Source organism: Dreissena polymorpha, chromosome 2 (assembly GCF_020536995.1).
Source record: "Dreissena polymorpha isolate Duluth1 chromosome 2, UMN_Dpol_1.0, whole genome shotgun sequence".
Lineage (NCBI taxonomy): Eukaryota > Metazoa > Mollusca > Bivalvia > Myida > Dreissenidae > Dreissena > Dreissena polymorpha.
In genome coordinates this window covers 94,380,419-94,405,100 of record NC_068356.1, presented here as the reverse complement: position 1 = coordinate 94,405,100, position 24,682 = coordinate 94,380,419, and the positions used below count along the sequence as shown (strand labels likewise).

Here is a 24,682-nt window from a genome sequence, read left to right as displayed (position 1 = left end):
TATATTTTCTCTGTAAATTTACAGCGAAACACATAATGCCATCATCATAAATGTATTGCTTACATGTATATAAATATGTTACGAGGTCTTACCCATTATTTATACAAATTAACCTGGATATTTATGAAAAACACCATCTCCCTGTAAAGTGTAAAGAGAGAAGGCATTTGTTCACCAGTAACATTATGTTCAGTAATGGTAAATTGCAAGCAACGAACATGAAAAGTTCAGTTCCCAATTCATCGAGTTTTTAAAAAGTTCAACTTTGCGTAAGTAATAATGCATCAATGTTGATTCTAAAGAAAAAGAGTAATCATTTATGCCTAAACTGTTCTGCTGTCCAGAAGCAAGGACGGCATACACAAGCTTTACAACATTTATAGTTTTAGTTACTTAACAATCTAAAATGAATGTCTATTCTAAGTTTACTGTCGTATTCTTCCCTCAAATCATACATGTTTCTTGCATAATTGAATGTTCATGTCCATGGATCACAATGTATATAGAAACAAACATTATTTTGAATTATCTTTCACAGTTATATATTTAATATTAGGTTAATTTTTGGATACACTAAAGCAAATATTAACATTTGTCTCAAAATGAATCATCCTCTGAAGCCCCCGATGGGATTCAAACCCATACCTCTTTCCTCTGGAGAGGAAAGTATTCTATCTTAAAATACAAGGGCATGTAAGAGGAAAACTAGCAATTTCAAAGGGGCGTTTTCACCGATTAGACATGTATTGAAGTTTGTTATTAAATACTTTAAATTGATAAGTAAACATTTGAGCAAAATACCTCAATAAAAAAAAAACAATAAAAATTAAAAAAAAAGAAAGGAAGTCTTTCTTAACTGGGCTCGATCCACTGACCCTTGGAGTAAAAGTTTAAACCAATGGGTCATCAGTGCTCCCATATAGTCAGTGGTTTATTTTATACTTTATATAAGCAATCCTTGTAATGTCACAAAATCTAACTATAACATAAGAACTCCCCAAATTATTTTTTTCATTATAGACTCTATGCTGTTTAGATAAATGCAAACATTGGATCTAAAAAGCTGCAATAAAAAAAAACAATAATAAAATTGAATAAAAATATAAAAGTAACCCTCAAATGGGCTCAAGCCATTGACCCCATGGAACAAAAGTCTACCGTTTAGACCACTCGGCCATCCATGCTCATACAATGAGTGATGTGTTTCATACTTTATCAAGTTTATGTAAGCAATCCTCGTATCTCACAAAATATAACGAAAACAGTCGATTTAATTTTTAAATTTACTCGATGTCAATATTATAAGTACTCCTGTCAGTATGTCAGTAATGACATCTTTAAATTTTAACAAGTTTTTTAAGTACGTTGTGGGAATTCACAGATCTTCATTAAATTATTACTTAAAGAATGTTATCTTGAAAAAGACGAGCTAAAACACACATTTTATTTTTTCCTCTTTACGAGGGGGCCGCCATCTTGTTTTCTAAAGTAGTTCCAAATCCAATATGACGGCCGCCTACGTACATCAGAGAGACGGTGTGGTGTAGCCCACTGTCCGATGCGTTCAGATTGCAGGAAGTTGTGTATTCTACGCACGCTGTGACACATAGTTGATTGTAACCTTTCCAATACACTACACAAGGGTGTAGTATTTTACCAATATCGGCTGCAATTGTAATTGTAGACCAGGAGAAAAATATCACATTCTCGATTCGTTTTTTATTTCTTCCCATATTTCCAATAGGAAAGTATTAAAAGGAACAGTTTAAAGTAGATCTAATGTGTACGTGACACAATCGGTAGTTATTCGGTCGTCTGGAATGTTGTTTACATGTAGGAGGCTCGACAATAATAATTTTACGTGTCAACGGCATGAAGCAGGATAAATCGAATGCATGGTTGGTGCCGAGATGGATAAAGTTTATCCGGTTCGGCCCGAAAAAGAAAAATAGGGCTCGCTAAAGTTCGCCCTATTTTCTTTTTCTAAGCCACACCGGATAAACTTTCTCCTTCTCGGCACCAACCATGTATTCTTTATTTAACGAGACGATACTTATATGCATACATAAGTTGTGGTCAAAACTACAGGGGAAATACCGGACATTGGTTTTCTGCTGCGTTAAGTCCATTTGCCAACGGAACTGTATTTTACTCGATGTCACACATACTGACTTTTAGGTTTATGGTGTAAGCATTATTTAAAGACGAATAATAACAAGTATATGTTTTGTTTATAAATCCAATTCTTATGCCACGCTTTGGCTGGACAGTTGTTAACTTCATTTAAAACGACAGATATAATACCATCGGTAAATGTTAAAAATGATTAGATGTTTTGAAAAAAAGCGATGACATCAACGTATGTGCAATAACATTTTTATTCTATTTTCAAATAATTCCGAACATGTAAAGTTGTGAGCAAATTGTGGATTTAACGACAGGAGTCTCATAAGTAACACATACAAAACGTGAACAATAAAACAGACTGATACAAAACATTGAACGTTCAAACAAGTAGCAACTTCACGAAGGTATTTAATAATGAATATATGATTGGCATCCTAAACGAAGCTATGACATCATAGTAGCATTGCTGCGGCGCTTCCATTGCTCAAATGAAGTCGAGATGTTCCCATCCACTAATCAACTTCTTCGACACAAGAGTGGGTGTGGCTGCTATCAATCTTGTGACGTCAGTCGGACCAACCAGCCAATCGTTTGTGCCGTGATATATCGCGATGGGAACTTTGATCTTGCTCATGTCATACACAGGCGGGGTTTTCTGTGACAAACGAGATACCAACATATAAACATGAAGGCCTATGGGGGGAATAATATTTCAAATGTAGTTTGATACAAGAATGAGCTTACATAATAATGAAAACGAAATAATACATGCACGGGAATACAACTTTGAACTAAATCTACGTTTCAATTTTTGCTTAATGTTATTTTTGTTCAGGGTTATTTTAAGACATATGAACTGTTAAAGCGGAAAAAAAGCATTTAACAATGTAAAAGGATATAACCGTTTTGAACATAGATTAGGATTTTTAAATTTTCCTTTTATTGAAAAAAAATCCTTAAATGTCTACCCTATTTTTTTACGGTGGAGTAAACTTAAATTAAAACAAGTTTTTTCCACGCCAGTGCAATGCAGCAGAATACGCACTAAAGCCAATACGAATTAATTTGGCGTACGTATGAGACTGCGCATGCGCATACCTACCTGGTGATAGATTTTCATGTTCTCTGCTGGTCCATAATCGTACATCTGAAAGTTGGGGTTCTCTACCATCTGAAATATGGTTTGAAATTACACACATGTTTTATGGAATAATATAAAGGGACACAATAAGGTTTAATATATAACTGTGTAATTTGGCAAGTACGACGGACCGACTGTTCGTCCATATGTCAAACAGGCCTTTATAGTTGCCGTTGCTATTCTTTGTATCTAACTTATTTAAATATCCCAAGTTTTTCCATTCTTTCTACTCGTGAAAGGTTAAGCAACAAATCCGTCACCATCATCACCACATCTAGCGCGTCTTTTGTGTCTCTGTATATGTCAATCGGTTTAACATGAACGATACAACGTGGAACACGCTTTAAATTTTGAACACCGCTTTAAATTTTGAAATCCGCAAATTCGAGGTGCAACATCAAGCGACGTTATTTACATGCCAATGCAGAACAGAAAGCACAGCCAGTGTAAAAAGCATTGCATGACACGTTTGGTATTCAATTGACAGCAAGGAATATTTATTAAAGCAATCACACTATGAGCGTGTTAATGAATCTTCAATTTATTCCTTCGTTTTTAAATAGAGCATTTAAACAGAAAATCGTATAGATGTGCATATAGAGTGTATACGAAATCAAAATAACCATACGCACTTAGAATTTCAACAGAGCCATTCACTATGAATGCTACTATTATGAAATGCGTTGAAAACAATCACGGATATAATATTATTACCTGAGCAAAGTGCAGCAGGTTCTGGATCGAAGTTCCAGCAGGGTGAGTGCCCATATAGACTGGCACACGGGACTTAAGATAAGGAATGAAAATCCCACAAATGAGTAATCTTATTTGAAAATATAATTTAATTTAATTCAAATCCAAAATATTATGAATCGAATTGCCCGCACAAATAGGGTAATCACATGATACTTAAGATGGCGATGTCCATGCAGAGACGGGTATTTTTTTCCGTTTTATACCCTTTATAACTTTTATTATTTTTTAAAGGCCGCTCAATTTCTAGCAATATCAGCAAAAAAAGTTATCAGAGATTATTCCTTGTTAGTAACCGCTCTTTATCTCGACTTTACTCGCTACGCAATTTCTCAGCGGGGTCACAATTTTACAGTAAAGTCAAGACGTAAAGCGAAATAAACACTAATCACTGTCATTCTGATAGGGCTGAAAAGTGAGCGGCATTTAAAAAATTGAAAAAAGTTAAAAAAGGGTTTAAAACGGCGATAAATACCTGTCTCGGCATCGATGTCGCCATCTTGACTATCACGCGATAATCCTCTCTGTGCCTGCAGGGTTGATGCCAACAAAGTCTTGTACTCGGAATAGTTAACACTTTATGGAAAGATAAATGTCACGAAAGTTTATAACAATGTGTAAAACGTAATGAAGTTACATTCTGACACATGATTTGATGTTTACTTCACAAAACAGACTGTTATTTTCAATCATTCATTCGCTAGATACGCACTATGAGCTTTTGACTTTTGGAACTTCATTGATATACGTTTTAAAATATTTTCATAACTGTTTTTTATTAGCATCAATGTACAACAAGCTATACATTCAATCAGTCTTAGAAGAAGTCCTACTGTCACCTACTATGTTCATTTGTTCCACGTCGAAGCCACTGACGACAAACATCAGGTTCTCGCAGAACAATACAGGGATGATGGCCTGATTGCACACGTTCTTGGCGAGATAGTCGTACACCTCGCTGTGCGGTAGCAACTCCCCGTGCGTCAGTAGTTCTCCAATGGGCTGTAAGAGAGAGATACATGAAAACGTGAACCAATGCACAGTGCGTCAGTAGTTCTCAAATGGGCTGTAAGAGAGAGAGAGAGAGATACGTGAAAACGTGAACAAATGTACCAAGCGTCAGAAGTTCTCAAATGGGCTGTAATAGACAAATGTATAAAAGCTCGCTATGCGCCAACGGCTTTCCGGTGGGTAGTAAGTATATAAAAATATGGCGAAAACTCGAAAAAAATCGACGTTCGCGACTAGGCTGTATGACAGAAAAATGTGAAAATGTGAAACGACACGCCGTGCATCTAAAGCTCTGCAATTTGCCGTTAGTTTCGAAAATGAGAATCAAAGCGCAGATAGAGGAAACGAGAGCGCCGATGGCGCTGAAAGCATAGTTGCAAGATACAGGGAAGTTGCTGCTGAAGTAAATGTTTAGGTCAAAATATACTAAATAGTTTCCTTATATGTTTCGATGTAAAAGCGACAACTTTGAGCGAAAATAAATACAACATTTTGCACATAGAGATCCCCATAACCATACCTTTTCTTGACGGGCATTCTTAGCTGAATCGATTTAAGCAATAAAAAAGATATGTCATGTTCAAACCAAAAAAGAATTCGACTCAAATCAAAATCGACTGTTTTTGCACCTTTTTTTCGGCCGTTTTCTAGTGGATTGTAACCTTTTGCAGTGCCATTTTTTACTTTAATCTCTAACTTTATCCTATTTCAGGGATTTAGTAGTGAACACCTATGCTTACCCTATCAATATCTCCAAACGATAAAACCAGAACAACAGTCTAAAGTGTATAACATGCCTTCGAGGAAAATATGATGATTTGTTTAGAGAGTACAGCCCTTCATGACTCGATTATTTAGTTTATTGTAACCTTAACGATTTCTGACATCACGAGTCGCCCCCCTTGTTGTTGCTACCAAAATGTTCTTTTTTAGAAACGGGAATTCCAAATAGTGACGAATGTGAATGGTTACAAAATGACATAACTATGAAAATAAATACGTAGAATTACATAATTTCACGCATACCAGTATGCAACCATCCGTTTTCTTTTCCGACTTGATACATTTACAGCTTTCCATTTAATATTTTACAGACACAACACTCGTCAAGAATTCGCGCGAATCCATTAAATCCGATGCCACTTTTAAACCGTTAGCTCTACTCGTAACGTTAATTTCTGGCTCAAAATAAATCATTTTAACTTCAATTAACACATCTCTATTACTTTCAAACTCTACTTCATCAAATCCATAGAAAGGCAGGTCAGAATCCATGTCATAAATCAGAAAACATTCATCGTACTCCGCCATTTTTTATACATTTTCAAAGAATAAAAGTGCTTTATGCCCCACTTCCTGCTGAGAATATGTTAATTTCTATTTATAATTAACCGCTGAAATGTAACTATCCTTAAACCAGGGCCTTATGAATTCAGTTATGTAAACATTTGACCTCTCCCAGAACAGTAAACAAAGGAAATAGAAATTAGGTGTGAGGTCACTATCAACAAGAACAGAATTGTTTTACGAACGAAATTTGTTTTAGTTTCTTAGAAGGTTTTTTCACGTAAAACGGTCTTAGAAAAATTCACTAAAAACGGTGTCAGCAATATTCTTGGAAGAAAACGTTAGAAAAACGTTTCCAAAAAAAAAATTGTAAGAATTACCATATACTATATTAAATAGATATTTCGTCTGATTTTTGATCAGGTAAGGCTTCATAATGGTCAACTGTTCCATGTCGGTTTTCGAAATGTAGCTTATACCTTAAGCATAGGTGCGTTGCACCTATGCTAAAAACTGTTGTCCAGAAATAAACGAACGTATAAAGCGAATTGTGAGGCATTTGTGTTTCAATGCATCTCTTTGAATGTTTTATTTTATAAAAGGAACTTCAAACTCACATTGATTTTGATTCTACTTCAGAGATACTTAATTTGCGTCGTATTTGTGTAGACCTCCTTCCGCGTCACAAAAAGGTGATTACTTGTGAGTTATAAGGGTCATTTACACCGATTTCTACAGTGAACGTAAATTCCCAGAAATGATGGAAAAAGGGATGGGAATAGGCTACTGTATCGGTACCAAACTGACCAAACACCCATGAAGAATACAAAGCGGCATACTAAAGACATTCAATTGAGTCTCGCTCTGAGAAAACGGGACATAATGCATGTTTGTAAATTGTCGTCCCAGATAAAAATGTGAAGTTCACAGGCATAGGAAAATCAGGAGCGACACTTTACGCTTTTATGGTATTTTTCATTTAAACGAAGTCATTGGTAAACGAAAATCCAGTTAAGGCGGAAAGTGTCGTCCCTGATAAGCCTGTCCGGACTGCACAGGCTAATCTGGTACACAACTTTACGAACATGCATTAAGCCCCATTTTCACAGACCGATGCAAGAATAAACGTTTCTTCGCTTTTATGCACACTTACGCCTAGACCCTTCGAGAATGGCGCGAGGTACTTGATAGGACTCGTCGGCAAGGGCGACGAACAGCTTCACCTTGGTGGCGTATGATGGGTCATGTGACATGAGCGCGTACATGATGGCGCCCCCTTGCGAGTGACCGCCATATAATAGGCTGCTGGCGCCGGTGATAGCTAGTATCCGGTCAATGGCGGCCGGGAGGTCCTATTGCGCCATCTGGTCCCAGCTTAGACACATTAAGAACAAGTCAGTATTTTTATGAGATTAATAAATACATGCGAATGAAATAATTGCATTACCAGTTGTTAATAGTGGTTTGAACGCTGTTTTGACAAAATATTCATAAAGCTATTACTAATAACTTTCTTAAAGTTGGTATCTGATAATCCAATAAATTATTCGGTTCCTCTTTAAATCATGTTTTCAGCATTAGCTTTTCACATATAATCATAACTAGGGATTTCATTTCGAAATAGTGTCTTATTTTTTTATCTGGGAGTTTACACGGGTGTTATAGCCGTTAAAAGACATTTATATATATATATATATATATATATATATATATATATATATATATATATACCAATATATAGTGCCAGTTACGCGGTCTCGGTAGTTTTCAGACTGTACTTACGAGGTCAATATAAAAAACGGGGTCTATATACAACCCCGCATTCTAGGCTCCTTTAATTACTATGAGGGGGGTGTAGGGGAGGTAATGCAATCAAATCTCACAATAAGGTCTTAAATCGAAAACCACAATCACGTCTGAAATTGAAATTGTATATACCTCGCAAATAAGTTCGCTATATATTTCCTTGTATAAGACGTTAAATAAATGGCGTGTTCATAAATAACAATATATAAGGTACCCTTATATACCTTAATTCGTGTTAATATCGGATAAAAAAGGGTATGGAGATACAGGTTTTTTATGTGGGAACCCCATAACCTATTTCTAAATCAGAGACCCCGTAACTTGCCTTATGTGTGAATATATATATATATATATATATATATATATATATTGCCTAAGAAAATTGACACGTTATTGCGCCTCGCAATTAAAAACACCACACAAAAAACTACCTATTGCGATTCATTCATATTACCAATCATTGCAATTGCTTTATCTATACATGAACTACAGGATTACAGTCTCAGAATTTAGTTACACAAATGTTAAGCAATTAAATGGTCGTGGTTCTCGAGTCCGTTTAAAACAAAAAACGAAAACGAAAGCATACATATTATCTACGGGAAGTAATCCAAATCAATTAGGATAGTATTGCAATAAATTTGAATTACAGCGATGTGTTTTGGGACATATATTTTATCTTTAAAAAATAAAAATGTATTTAGAATAAAAAATGAACATACTAATCAATTATCGTTTTTTAAAGGCGTTACTCTTTCCAGTTGTTCAAAGCTGCAAATAAGATACAATTTATATTGGTAATTGTGGCTATCGGGAATAGTACGTTGCTCTGGACGGTCGTAAGTTCGGACATTTAAATCGAATATTCAAATATCATTTCAGTATTTGTTTCCTATACTTCAATTCAAGTACCTGAACTGCCAGAATGCCTTGTCCGTAGTATTCAGCGTCTTGTGGCGGCGTCCGTACGTGTTCCCGCGGCTGTTGCCAAGCCACACGTCGAAGCCGGCGTCCGCCAGCATGAAACCGAGGCTGTCATTGGCGAAATTGTTCACCCAGCAGGATGAAATCGAAAGCAAACCGTGCCAAAGAAGCACTACCGGACGAACGGCTTCTACAAATTAGAAAACGTTAAATTTAATACAAAATAAAAATGTTTCCCGAGGGTGGGGATCGACGGTCTGTGGCAAGTCAAGCGACAAAGTTCAGTTTTTGCGGATTTCTGGAAGTCCTCATCCTAAAAACAGGAAATTAAATTGTTAACGTTTGAAAGTATACATATTTCTTCGAGAGTAAAGAGTGACGTAGAAAATCTGAAAACATTTATTTTTTGGTTGTGTTATGGTGTCCCGTTAATGCCAGCACAAATATAATTAACAATTAATGGATTTCCGTCTTACACCGATAACACTTTAACTTTTGGAATTAAACAAAGTATCGGACAAATGTGATTTGCCAGAAACAATCGTCCACATGCAAGTTAATTATTTTAACAATTCAGTATAGGACCTTATTTGTTACGATTTTATAAGACTTGACAGGATCGTATGACACTTCACGTGATCAGGCGTGATTTACTGAGCTTTGCCGATACTTACAATGACATGGCGACATCTGGTTAGATTTGACGAGGTATTAATAGAAAAGACGAAATGTTATTAGATTGACGAGGTTTAAATGTTCATGATATTCATATCAGATGATATTTGAAAAGATCTCAACTGACAATATCTAATGATAAGTGACGAGATTTTAACTGCCACCACGAGATATAATGGGATTTGACGAGATTTTGACTGACATCACGAGATATGACAATATTTCGCAACAGGTTATTGACTACACACAATGCCTACTTGACGGCTTATCATCCCGACCCCCGGGGATCCTTTGCACGGTGAGGATGTAGCCGTCACTTGTGACCATGTCATACTCCTCTACGGGGTACCCCTTGCTCGCGATCAGTTACATTACTTGTAACATATTTTATTTCCAAAAGCAAATTATGACATTATTACAAATGTATACATTTGGCCCATTCATACATACATACAAGAAAAAGTGTGAATCAAATAGTTCTACAACATGTTCGAAGGTTTTGCCTTGGGAAAGTATTAGCATATTAAATATTAACATAGAAACGAAGTAAGAATGTTGTTTTATTTGGAAACAAGTCAATGCAAGGTAGCCCAATCATATACGGAGATTTTGTAACAGTTTTCAAAAGCTTTGTCTGATCATTTCTGGTTGTAAAAGGTCAAATGAAGATTAGTAAACTATATATAGTGTATAATAATTTTTTTTTTAACATTGGTGTTTTTAAGCGTTACGTCAACAGCTCAATAAACGCGATTCACGTTGTTGCTGGTGGTGGTATTGATTCACGTTGTTGCTGGTGGTGGTAGTGATTTGTTTAGCTCTTAGAACACTATCTACTTAAACACGAGCAATGGTTCGTGCTTTTACTTTTCTTTTTTCATTAACGCAGCCATTTGGTATGATACCTCCATGTCAGGTGCATTATTAAGAATGCAATATGTTTAGGTCGAATATAAAACCTTTACACTAATTAAATACAAGAGCACCGCATAACGGGTGCCAAATGCTCGGCTGCGGGAGCAGTTTTAAATGAATGAAAGCTTGTCAGAATATTTTTTAGAGGTCACAGTGACCTTGACCTTTGACCTAGTGACCCAAAAATGGATGTGGCATGTAGAACTCATCAAGGTGCAGCTACATATGAATTTTCAAAGTTGTAGGTTGAAGCACTTTGATTATAGAGCCAATGTTCAAAACCTTTACAAAATGTTAAGGTTTTAGCACGACGCGGACGGCGGACGGCGGACGACGAGCTGGCTATGACAATGTCTCGGGTTTTCTCCGAAAACAGCTGAGCTAAAAAGTAGGATTATTTCACACAACGGAAAGTTGCTATACAATCCATATGATTATATTGCGATTGGTTTAATCAAGGGACATCACTTATCTTGGCTAACATAATAAATAAACAGGACTTTTTTTCTTATGCAGTAAATGGGGGCTATGTAAAGTGTATTTTACCTTAAAGTTGAAATACTTCATGTGGTTTTGAGGAGACATAAATTAACCTAGAATCTTAACCCGGATTCGTTTAAAACAAACACAACTTCAATATACCGTTATCTGTGGAATATAATATGTGTATATGCATGCAACTAATATGTTGACTACGGAATCCGTATAGTGCCAAGTTGATTGTCGCGTGTCGACCTTCGAGGTCGACGCACGACATTCAAGCGACGCACTATATGACACTCGACATTTGAAGTCGACATGCGACAATCAAGATTTGAGTGTCGCATATCGCGCTGGGTTGTAGAAAAAAAATATTGCAAAAAATCTTGACTGTCGACTTAATTGTCGACTGACATATCGTGCGTCGCGATGAATGTTGCGTGTCGCCTTGCATGTCGACATCAATTGTCGTGTGTCGACCTTCGAGCGCCAGTGTCGCATGTCGACCGGTGTGGGAGTAATTTTTAACTGCAAGCACTGTGTTACAGTAACTTTTTCATCTACAAGTAAAAAATTTCGGCATCTTGCAGCAGCGGTTCGTGAAAAAATTATTATTACACCGTGCTTACAGTTGAAAAAATTACTCCCACACGTGACAATCAATTTGTTCAGCCTTTTTTTTACTTGTAGCTGAAAAAATTACTATAAAACCGTGCTTTCAGTTGAAAAAATTACTCCCACACCGGTCGACATGCGACAATTGCGCGATATTTGCTCTATATATTGTCGACTGTCATATCGTGCGTCTCGCGTCGTATCGTGCGTCGAGCAAATGTCGCGTGTCGACCTAGGGAATTTTAGGTCGACAGCAGAGCTCCAGATAATTTTTTCAGCCGAGGGGTATTTCACTCATGAACTTTTTAATTGATGAGTAAAAATCATAATCCGATAATTTTAAGGAGTATTTATGTTCAAAGGACCTGAATTAATAATAAATTGTACTTGTAGTGTTAACTTGCTATTACAAGCAGTTTTGTACACAATAAAGCTATAACTTTTGTTTTATTTAATATACTGTCAATAATAGGGCGTACAATTTTTTCTGGTGTTACTATTGACGATGTCGACTTAATAGAGATCGACCATTTATAACTGGCTCGCCATTAATTTTTGTTTTATTTACATGACAATAAAACACAAAACATGCAGACGCTGCTGAACATGTCACAAAAAGAAAAGCGCTTTCGGGACAGGGACTGCCGGTCAGGGCGGCACAGATCGTGACGGTCATATGAAAAACAAGCAAGCAGCAAGTTTTCGCATTACATAATGATTCTAGTGGATTCATTGATTGCAAACCGGATTTTAATATATCTAACAGTTTAAACATGTGCTTAGTTACATTATCTGAATGGTTAGCGGGTGGTATCCGTAAAACTTGTTTATTATATATGTGTATTACGGCTGCCATTTAAAAAGTGCTTGAAGGAAAAAGGTTTTTCCATCGTGCCACACAAGAGATGAACTGATAGCAAAACTTATATGCTTGAAGTTGGGCGATTTGGGTTTTTTCGAATGTGATGTCAAATGTTTTCACCATTAGCGTATATCGATTTTCAAAAATGCAGCGGAGAGTCCGTTGTGTCAACATCAGCCTTTATCGTGGGCCAAAATGAAATGATACCGTTCTGACTGAGGAGTAAATTAGGTCGGGAACCACATTTTGTACATAGATGGTGATGTCACTACGTTTTTACTGGTTTGGACACAATGACGGGAACCAGTCATGATTACATGAACTTATATTCATGTATAAACGGTTAATACGCATTGAAATTGCACACGATACGTAATCCGAATTTAGCCAGGAGTTTTTTTTACTCTACAAAATTTTAAGCCATGCGTATTTTCTTTTTTATCATGCGTATTTTACGCAAATACGCATCTTATCTGGACCTCTGGTCGACAGGTGACATTTGCGCGACATTTGCGCGACATTTGCTCGATATAGTGTCGAGTGTCATATCGAATGTCGCACGACGTCTCGTGCGTCCCTCAAATGTCGAGTGTCGCGCTCGAAGGTTGACACACGATAATTGAAGTCAACATGCGAAGCGACTCGCGACATTTGAGCGACGCACGATATGACAGTCGACAATTCAGTCGTCAGTCAAGATTGTCTGCAATATTTTTTTCTAAAACCCAGCGCGATATGTGAAACTCCGATCTTGATTGTCGCATGTCGACTTCAAATGTTGAGTGTCATATCGTGCGTCGCTTGAATGTCGTGCGTCGACCTCGAAGGTCGACACGCGAAAATCAACTTGGCACTGTCTGGATTCCGTACTAACCGGGTTTCGTAGTTGACACTACATGTTAATCTCGTAATAGTTTTCCTACTTACTATCCGTTTCATAAAGAGATGAATAACATCTAACAAATGTGCAAGTCAATCCATTTTTAATGAAAGTATTTTAAAATAGACATCTTTTCTAAAGAACTGTTAAGGGACCTAACAATTCTGATACACTTGCAGAAGATATTAGTTAACCTGCCAGTTGGTTGGTGCCAGGTATTCATATACTAAGAACAATGATGTAGCAATGCACTTTTGTCTACAATGTAGAACATCGACACTCCCTCTGCAGTTTTCTAAAGCATTTTGTGTCTATAATTTACTGTTATTGCAATAGCAACAAACATGTCAATCTTATTAAAATCACATCCCATTTAAATTGCGTAATGATTTAGCCGATCATATGAACATAGCGCACGTTCGGTATATTGCAAACAAATAAACAACGGCGCTTACCGTGTTATATTTTTCATCGGGATCGACGGGTCCTGTCTGTCGTTTTTGGAAGAAAAACCCTGCGGCCTGATGGTGCAGAAATGTTGCTGCTAATAACAGCAGAAACAGCGTTCCTCTCATGGTGCGTGTGATATTTTTTTCCTCTCTTAATGTCTCCAGCTTTCGCTCTTGGTTGGGTTAAGTACCCTCTTATCAGAACTCCAGCCCGATGCGGCGGTCAGCATTATCTGAAAGTTTATATTTAGAACATGCCATTCATTATAGAACCAGCGGTCACTAAATTATGTTGATTCGTGTTTTTATGTCACACTTTATAACATCTAATATACACGCAGAAAGTGGCTCTACAAGAAGGACTTCGGTTTAATGACGTTATCTTTCATGTCAAATGTTAAATTCATTAAAATTTAGCATCGCTATAGGAAAATGGGACGTAATGCAAGTCCGTAATCAGAGACGCAAAATCTGGATTTTCGATGAAAAAAATTTTTTTTTAAAGGGGCCTTTTCACGTTTCGGTTAATGGACAATATAAAAAAAGTTGTTTCAGATTCGTAAATTTCCGTTTAAGGTATGATATTTGTGGGGAATCAGTAATACTGAACATTTACCATGCTCAAAAATATTCATTATACGCATCTTTTGACGATTTAAAAACCTGAAAATCATAAAGCGTTGCAACGCAAAACGATTAAATAATTTGGAGAGCTCTGTTGTTTGTCGTGATATTATGTGATACTAAGTGGATTGCTTATATTAATTATTAAATCCATCCTTCATTATATGAGCACGGATGGACGAGTGGTCAAAGCGGTAGACTTTTACTCCAGGACTCCAGGGCTCAGTGGTTCGAGTCCAGTTGAGGGTTACTTTGTTTCTTTTTAAAATTGTATTCTTGTTTTTTACTGGAGCTTTTAAGATCCAATGTTTACAGTTATCAATATAAAGCATTTAATGGCAAACTTTAATATGTGCCTAAATCTGTGAAAAGGCCCCTTACATTATGTCGATTCGTGTTTTTATGTCAAACTTTATAACATCTAATGTACATGCAGAAAGTGGCTCTACAAGAGGAACTCCGGTTAAATGACGTAATCTTTCATATAAAATGTTAAATTCATTACTTTGAGCCTCGTTATAGGAAAATGGGGAATAATGCATATGCGTTAATTGTCGACCAAGATTGACCCGTAATCAGAGGCGAAACTTCACAATTTGTGACATAAATTGGATTTTCGCTAAAAAGACCTCTTTTAAACAAAAGCTTAACTGGGACGACACTTCACGCAATGGCATTAAGACCTTTTTTTCCAGTGCGAAGCCCAATTATATTTTAATGTGTAATTATAATGTATAACGCTCAGTCTTCATGTAGACTTCGTTTGCCATTCCGACCTATCTCAAGACCGAGACTGTTGGACAAGGAAATATACATTGATTTTTATAGACGAAACTGGAAGCCTGTTTGTCTTCCTTTACATTTCACTAAAACGTGTATAGAACCAGGTACAGCGAATTTAGAAACATAAATAATGATATAAATGTATCGCTGAATTCACACCCAATTTCATGACAACCGTCAAGTAATAAAACAACAGAATAGGAATAAAGTAAAGATCGTATCACATGAAACCAATTGAAAGAGTTTTTAGAGCAAAGTTTAATGGAGTACTATGATGAAGTACAGATAGATACACTTTTACTTTCCTCCATTCATGAAGAGCATAACATGTAATAGAGATTATAAATAATTACATACAATCGATTATATCACATACAAGAGATCAAAGTGAAGCAACTAAATACATTATTTACAAAGATAAGTAACATAATAGAGTATATATATATATATATATATATATATATATATATATATATATATATATATATATATATATATATATATATATATGTATAATTATTTGGTCAATGACATAATAAAGTCAATGATAATGATTTTAGTTCATTAATTCAATAATACACACGCACGCACGCACGCACCCGCACACACGTACGGGCACCATTCAACACATACAAACATAACAAGAGAAAACAGATAAGGACAACATATAAACATAACAATTTAAATATACACAAATGATATAAGAATACCTAGAATAATGCCGCATGATTAAACACCAATGCGCACGTTTATAGTGACCGAGTTTTAGTTTAAATACTATGATACTATGTATTCGCCTAGAATATGTCTTAAAGCGAAAACGAAAATAAAGACATAATACGCATACAGATATTTGCTATATTTGCAATATAGTAAAACGATCACATTAAAAAAAAAGAACAACATAAAACATCTGGACATGTTTCTGATCATTGGCAGCACCATCATTGTATTAATGTAGCACTTTGCAAATTGAGACGGCAATATCAAGGTGCAAAAAATGCTTCTGAGATGTTTCAGAACCCAACTTTAATATGCTCACACATTGCTCAAAGGCACTGATCTGAATGAAGCGTTTAAAGTCATCAATACCACAAGTCTCAAGAATAAGTGTCCACAATTTCTCACGTTCGGCTTCAATAGCAGTACAATAACACAACTTGTGAATAATCAGGCTTCCCATTCTGCAGATCTGCTTGAACTGATTTGATATTAATAAGCCGATGCCATTCATTAGGGTTTGCACAAAGCTAAGAGTTTCTTATTGTCCTTTGCGATTAACCATAAAGGGGAGTAACCGTTAGTTTCAATTACATGCGCCGTTACGCCCCATGGGTCTCTATCATTTAAACGTTTTACCATGTCTTTGTTGATACGCGTCACGATATTGCGTTCGATGATTTGCTTCCACTGTCCTTTGGAGGGGAATATTCCGTGTTCAACATATGAATGTAGATAGTTGGTAAGATTGTATCTTTGTAATATTTTGTACACGTCAGGAATAAAGCCGAAACATTGACGGTCTAAAGCAAGGAATCGTATAAGTCTGTTGTTGAATAGATCTTTTGCAAGATACTGTGGATTTAATCTGAAAATTTGTCCTAGTAATTTGAGTTTTTGACACTCAAGTATGTAAACTATTGGTATAGCATTTATTGTTATTAAAAAGAAATCTGCAGAAATGCAGTTCTGGTATCCTTGCATGTGTTTTAAACAGAAGTTTTGAGTAATTTGCAATTTCAATAGATCACTTGATGAATTGTTATTCCAAAGTCACTGCCGTAGATAGCCTTAGGTAACACTGCTGAATTGAATATCGTACTCATAGTGATAGGGCTTAGTCTCCCAGGTCCCATGCCTTTAGCGCATACGCTTATATACGTCCCTCTTAGCTTCAAACACGCTTCTTGAATGCTGTTGCCTGTTGACAAGCATGAGTTACATTCAATGCCAAGATAAATGTAACTGTCATTTACAGGAAAAGTTTCTGTTCCGAGGTAAAATTCCTTTTGATTGATAAAATTCTTATTGTTATACAATTAGAATAGCGGCGAGCTCTTTCCGCCCTGGTGGGTTCCCTGGCGTACTGGAAGTGGCCCTGATAGAAGTCCCTGGTAACGCACGCGGCTTGTAACATTCTGGTACATATTACGAAAAGCCACTAACGAGTTAGCGTCGATGGCTGGCATATGGGCGTCATCACCGGAAGTGAGAGAGGACAGCTTGTAAAATAAGCCATCATGCCACACCCTGTCAAACGCTTGGCGTGCATCCAGAAAACACATGTGCACAGGTGCTCCCTAGAGTAGTTGAGGCATTCCCGTAGAGATAAACTTGTCAAGATGCATCCAAGTCCGTCTTGGAACCCTCCTTGTAACCTCCTTATTGAGGTCATTTTATTGCCTTTACACCGGTCAATCAAGACCATCTCGTACACTTTTAGCAAGATCGAGGCCCGATAGTTGCTCGGTTCATCTCGCCTTTTTCGTCCACCTTTATGCAACATAATAATGTCACCTTCTTTCATTCTATCGGGGATTAGTCCGGACCGTAAAATAACAGTATACAACTGAGATAAGGGGTAAGCGATTATGTCTTTACCATATAGTATGTGTTCGTGGGTGATATTATCGGAACCACATGATTTTCCCTTCGATAAAGTTTTAATACACTCGGCCACCAATGCGGGAGATACGGTAACGTCTTGATCGGGAGACGAGCCACGAAACGTTTCATGAACTTCCTGTTTGACATAGTGCTCCTATTCAGCATCGAAGTCATGTAAGTTGGATGGAGTGTATAAGCCTGTGAAATACTTGGCCCACTGGTCAACCATATCTTCGCGACTTCTATACGTCGTTCCATTAAATTGAATACCGCCGCCAAGATTGGCTCCGGATCCATGTTTCCAGGAATTAATCGTTTTCCAGAAACTCACAGTATCATGCACAGAATCGTGTTCTTACTTATTGTCAAGTTCGGCCATGTAGCGATCCGCGCATTGTGGCATCACCCTCCTGAAGTTAGCCTTGTCTTCCTTTACATTTCAATAAACAGTGTATAGAACCAGGTACAGCGAATTTAGCAACATAAATAATGATTTAAATGTATCGCTGAATTCACACCCAAGTTCATGACAACCGTCAATTAATAAAACAACAAAACAGGAATACAGTAAAGATTGTATAACATGAAGCCAATAGAAAGAGTTTTTAGAGCAAAGTTTAATGGAGTACTATGATGAAGTACAGACTTTACAAGAGTAGTTCTTACCTTTATTCGTATGACTATCAAACACCTATACCATCAATAACATAACATCTAAATCAACACAGCAACATAATGTTTCTATGCCTTAAACCCCCTTTTCTCCGAGCGCGGCTAAAATACTGATTTTTATATATAAAACAGGAAGCCGGATAGTCTTCTTTTAAATTTCATAGTTTTGGCCTTTTTCCTTCACTAAATGTGTATAGAATCTGGTTTAGAAACATACAAAATGCATCGCTTATTTCACACTCAATGTCAAGACAACCGTCAAGTAATAAAATACAATAATGGAATACAGTTAAGACGGTTACACATGAAGCCAACCGCCTACACAGTTTTAGTGCACAATTTAATGCAATTAATATGATGAAGTACAGACTTTACAAGAGTAGCTCTTACCTTTATTCGTATGACTATCAAACACAAAAACCATCAATAACATAACATCCAAATCAGCACAGCAACATAATATTTACCTTTATCCCATTTTCAACGCGACATTGACGGTATAACACCTTATGGAATATATAAGCCTGTATTCAACACTGTGGGATATACCTGTCACGTGCACGGACTACTTTTTACTTTTCCACTGAATGATTTTTCATAATTAATAAAGTCGAGAAAACTTAAGCTTCAAAATTATACGACCTTCAATCTTTAAATCTAGTCATATGACATAATTTTTCGCCATCCGTATAATGAATCAGCTGATTGATGGCGTCATAAAATGACACTTATTGCGTCCTTTTCCTAAAAAAAATGACGATTTATTCTTATTTCACATGTACATGTAAATCACATTTTGCTTATTTCGTGTAATGTGCATTGTTTATAATCCATGCATATACTTTTGACATTTAAGAATGTACAACAAGCCATACAAATATCGCACAATTCATAAATAATCTGCAATATTTGCTATCCGATTTAATTCACGTTAAGAATAGAGCTGTGTAAAGTATAAGATGGTAAAAATAGCACCACACTGGAATTTGGAACGTCCAATTTTGTACACGGGTATTATCCACTGATTTATCTGTTGTGTAATGGAATGTTTTCCATTCTTTGTGTATTTATATATAAATTATTTTCTTGTACACAATAAGGGCATTGACAACATGAGTTCTTCTCGAAGCTATACAGTTGTATACATATCACTTTACAGTGGAAAATAGATTGCTCGTTTTCTGGATATTCAAGAACAATTTCGTTTCGTAGCATTTTCATAATATTCAGAGGCAGTTTCATTGACGGGATTCGTTCCATTATGACCACAATGATCAGGTTTCTATTGGACTCCACGGACTCCAGACGAGCCATGTTCAAGTCATAAACACACCACGAAGAGTTCAGACGTTTCAGAAATCAGAGGCTGGTAGCGGTATTGTTTTTTGTTTTTAAAAAAACCTTGTTTAAGACCTTTCTTATACTTAGATTCTTATACATTCTCTGTACTTATAAAGTAAACGTGTATGTTCATCAATTGAGAGATCTGCAGGTTATACTGAATTTTTACAGACCATTATCTGACAAGCTGCCTTTTACTCTTTTATGTATATTGACTTGTCAATGTGTATTAATGTAACTAAACGATTTGTTGTTTCGCCAAATAAAAAACCTATGGACAGATTGATAACAAAAAACCCTAAAGTTGTTCTCTCCGGACTCCCCATTGAGAATTCCGATTGCACGTAGCATTCATTTTCCGTTAAATTATAGACAGTTGTTTTTTTCTAAACCAACAGTCAAATTAAGTTTACTTCGAACATCTTTCATTGGAGATACAATCCGACAGGGTTCTAGTTTGCAGCGTAATCAAGCTCCGTGTAATCGGTATCCTACAATAAATAATCGCAACTCCAGGAAGTGTTTATGTTGCAAGTTTTTAAATATGTCCTCTTTTATTCTTTCATCTGTTAATAACCGCATAGTTTCAGTTAATATTAAATCCGATGTCTCATGAAATTCTATGCATGTGGTTTATGTCATTACTTGAAATGTACCCTGTTGTGGTGCGCAATACGTTGGGCAGACTGGTAGATCACTTAAACACGTTTTGCGGGAACCTTTGTTTTAATTAAAAATAACAATAAATTTTACAACTTCATTTACCAGCACTTTACTAAAACGGGTTATAGCGTTACAAATATTTCAATTTAACCTGTGGAGCAACTTATTTTTCATAATAGTACTTCAAATCAGTGCCAATTAAAAGCAGGGTGCATGTCGGAATTTGAATGGATTAAACGTTTGCAATCAACTTACCCACTTGGATTAAATGATAATATTCTAAATGTTGGAACTATTTCTAAAAATAAATCGATTAATTCATTTTCTCTGTTTAGCAAACGTCTTAGAAATAAACGTTCACACGGCATTAGGAAAAATGGTAACTTAAGGCGTAAATGTAAACGTCTGCCATCTTTAAATGACTGCTATACATTATTGCAAAATGGGGGTAAACATAAATTACTTACTGCACTTTGCTCTCTTTCTGTTTCTTCGTTGGCGCATATTGATAAACTTGTTTTACTTCAATCTGATCCTCTATATGAATGTGCTTGTATTATTGAATCTTTCACTGACAAGTATCTTAAACCATTTATTGAAAAAGCACCTAACAAAACTAGAAATCGTATCAAAATTGAGTTTTGTAACAAAGGTCTTGATTTAATTGACCTTCCAAAAATATTCAATGATAAAAATGTATGTCGGTTGATTCCTCCTTATTTCCGCGATACTGAATCGCCACTTATTTGCTACAAATATAGTAAACCTGTAAGAAGTATCGTTTTTAATTATAATTCAACAGATATTAATGTAATACGAAATTGTCCTACATCATGTGACTGTTCTAGTTCCAAATATATATATATGGCCCAGTTGGACATGTTTTTACTGGGGACCTTAATTTCATTCAAAATAAAAACTTAAGAAATTTACTACCCAGAGGCCCTAAGTATAGATTGCCTATGTCTGTTGATTTTGATGATTGCGTTAAGAAAATCGTAACATCCTTACAAGATTATTGCACTAAATGGTGCAGGAAGGAAAGTGCTGACATTACTGCACTAAATGATTGGAAAACAAAAATATTTAGTTTGGCCATGAATAAAATATATTTTTTATGATACAAATCCTTTGGCCTTACCACATTCACCTAAATTAAATAAACAAAATCCCTGTAAATTCCTTGAAGACTTAAAATCTAAATTCGTTATAGCTCCTGCTGATAAGGCTGCTAATAATGTAATAATAATATGACGAGTGTTTCCTATTCAAACTTTTTCACAAGAACTTTCACAAACTACATCATATTGTGATTACAATAAGCAACCTAATGAAATTATTGCCGACCATATTGCCGAATGCAAAAAAAAATAAATGTAATAGTCAATATTACTGACAAGAAATTGCCATCACTTTACTGGATACCTAAATTACATAAAACGCCATATATAAGTCGTTTTATCGCTAATTCAGTGTCTTGTACCACCAAGCAATTATCAGTGTATCTTACATCTGCATTGCGTGCTATTAGGTATCATATAGCTAAATATTGTAATAAAGTTTAGGAAAATAGTAATATTAACCTATTTTGGTCAATTAAAAACTCCTTAAAAGTTATTGATAACATTGAAAAGAAAAAATATAAGGTGTCACAAGTAAGCATTTATGATTTTTCTACACTAAATACAACGCTTCCTCACGCTTAAATAAAATCCAAACTTGTTTTTTTTATTGAAAAAACATTTGCTAGAGAGAAGTGTTCATATCTAGCTTTAAACACTAAAACAGCTTTTGTTTTACTAATCAGATGCTAGATAATTACATCATTTGGACTGGTCTTGACTTTTGTGCAGCACTTACTTTTCTTCTGGATTTAACTTGTTTGTTGAATTTAATGGTAAAATATTTAAACAAATTATTGGCGTTCCTATGGGTACTAATTGTGCGCCACTTATAGCTGATCTTTTTGTATTGTGTTATGAAAGCGAATTTATGTTAGAATTATCTAAAACTAAACAAGTAGATTTGATTCAATGTTTTTACCTTACTAGTTGTACATTGATGACATACTTAATTTAGATAATCCATTTTTTGAACAATATATTCACAAAATCTACCCTAACGAACAAGATTAAATAGATCGTCTCAATCCAATACAGACGCTGTGTATTTAGACTTACATCTAACTATTAATAATAATATGATGAAAAAACTAGTTTATACGACAAACGGGACGACTTTAACTTTAAAATTGTGAATTTTCCGTTCCTAGATGGCAACATCCCTAAAGGTCCTTCCTATGGTATTTACATTTCGCAGTTGGTACGTTATGCCAGAGCATGTTCATGTATTAAAGATTTTAATGATCGTAATCTTATATTAAGGTAGCGCACCTCTAATGGGCACATATCCAAATATAATCTAATTAATTATTTTCTTAATCAGCATCATTTCACTGAACTACATGCAAATTTGTAGGTAGGCTTTCCATGCTTTTTAAAAAAATATACCGATTTTTTCAAAACCACCCCCACGCTCGGCTTTTGTCCAGTTTATTTTCACCCCTGGGGTATATAAAAGTTCCATAATTCATTCAAATTTCCAAATATGGGCATGCAGTTGGTGTGTACAGATGCTGTAAAGGTGTTTAAAGTTTAAACAAGATGAAATAAGTATTCTTTTACAGACATTTATTTTTTACAATTTTTTATCTATGGAAGAGCGCCATGAAATGTTAGTGATTTCAGCCAAGTAAAAATTGGGTCGGTTAAAAACAAAGTGTCATAAAATTCAAAATAGTATCATTTAAGTCATATTTTAAACTTAGTTTTTATAGAAACACTATATACAGCAAAAATACCAAGAACTAGACAGATTTACCGTTTACTTTTTGAAATAAAAATAAAAATGCAACATGCATGGTTCGTATTTTCAACAGTAAATCACCCAATTTCGCCATAACGTTGTTTTAATTTTAATAATTGAAGAATGTGCATAAAAATTGCAACATATTTAACAATAAATATAGCTTATATGCCATATTAAATCAAATTACGTTAGAAAATAAATAAAACGCATCGCAAAAAAGTATACGTCGTCGGCAGGATTCGAACCTGCGCGGGAATATCCCAAAAGATTGCTAGTCTATCGCCTTAACCACTAGGCTACGGCACCTAATAGTAGGCTCTTCAACCTTCGAAGAAATCGCGGGAAATCATTAGAGGTGCACTACCTTAACAAAGAAATTGATAAAAAAAGGCTTTTTGTATCATAACCTAAGAAATAAATTCGCTAGATTTCACTCAAAGTATAGTGATTTAATTTCAAAATATAATGTTTCTTTAAAATGGCATTCAAATAATGGAATTTCCCATCCATCATTTTATGGAGATGTTTAAAAGCGTGTCCGCAAATTAAAATATGTTAAAGAAAATGTTCATATTAAACTTTTCAATTTAATTAACTCGTTTTTATCAAAAATATCTGATGCTGATGTACTTACAAACACATGCTTGATGGTTTTTGATTCACTATATCTTTCTTCTCTTAAAATTTGGAATCATTAATGATATTATGGGCATTTTTCACATTTGAGAATAATTGTGTCTTTGTGTCGTTTGCACAATTATGCATGAAAACTACATTTAGACTCACATCAAATCATTTCTGTCGTCAGTTGTCAAAACACCTACATACTGTTTGATTCCAATAATGTCGCTTTAATGGAATTACCATTTTTATACATATGATTCTTAATATTTAATCACCTAAACTTGTTTTATTAGTAGTTCAATTTTGCAGTACCGCCCCATAAATATATTATTTTATTTTTACAGTACTACCCCTGGATTTTGTTCAAGTCATTGTGTCTTCGCTTCTCAAGTACGTCATAACTCTTTCTCTGTTCATGGGTACATTGATTTTTGTGACGTCACCAACTTTCCCAGTTGTAATCTACATGCATAGGTCATTGGGTTTATAATTTTATTTTTATTTTCTCTGTGACAGGATTTTCTTGTTTGATTTATTTTTTAGCAGTACATAAATAACCAAGCAATGTAATATGA

The 24,682-nt window shown here is 35.4% G+C and overlaps 1 protein-coding gene and 1 non-coding gene across 2 annotated transcripts; both read right to left on the bottom strand.

Annotated features, from left to right (window-relative positions):
• Positions 1-2,565: 2,565 nt before the first annotated feature.
• Positions 2,566-10,091, bottom strand: LOC127870366 (gastric triacylglycerol lipase-like). The gene is made up of 7 exons (XM_052412988.1): positions 9,982-10,091; positions 9,038-9,239; positions 7,473-7,693; positions 4,865-5,023; positions 3,983-4,054; positions 3,230-3,298; positions 2,566-2,782 (listed from the first exon to the last, which is right to left on the bottom strand). The coding sequence occupies exons 4-7, from the start codon at positions 4,904-4,906 to the stop codon at positions 2,612-2,614; spliced, it is 354 nt and encodes a 117-aa protein (XP_052268948.1). The 5' UTR covers positions 4,907-5,023; positions 7,473-7,693; positions 9,038-9,239; positions 9,982-10,091; the 3' UTR covers positions 2,566-2,611.
• A 13,616-nt stretch (positions 10,092-23,707) lies between these two features.
• On the bottom strand, positions 23,708-23,789 carry Trnaa-agc (transfer RNA alanine (anticodon AGC)). The gene has a single exon. It is a non-coding gene; the product is annotated as a tRNA-Ala (tRNA).
• Positions 23,790-24,682: the final 893 nt, after the last annotated feature.

What these genes read in the sequence shown, in the direction of transcription:
- LOC127870366 (XM_052412988.1), bottom strand. Translation starts at nt 4,906, where the DNA reads ATGTTTGTCGTCAGTGGCTTCGACGTGGAACAAATGAACATA. An exon ending in ACGTGGAACAAATGAACATA is followed by an intron (nt 4,055 to 4,864) that starts GTAGGTGACAGT and finishes CCTTATCTTAAG; the next exon opens with TCCCGTGTGCCAGTCTATAT. An exon ending in ACCTGCTGCACTTTGCTCAG is followed by an intron (nt 3,299 to 3,982) that starts GTAATAATATTA and finishes ACCATATTTCAG; the next exon opens with ATGGTAGAGAACCCCAACTT.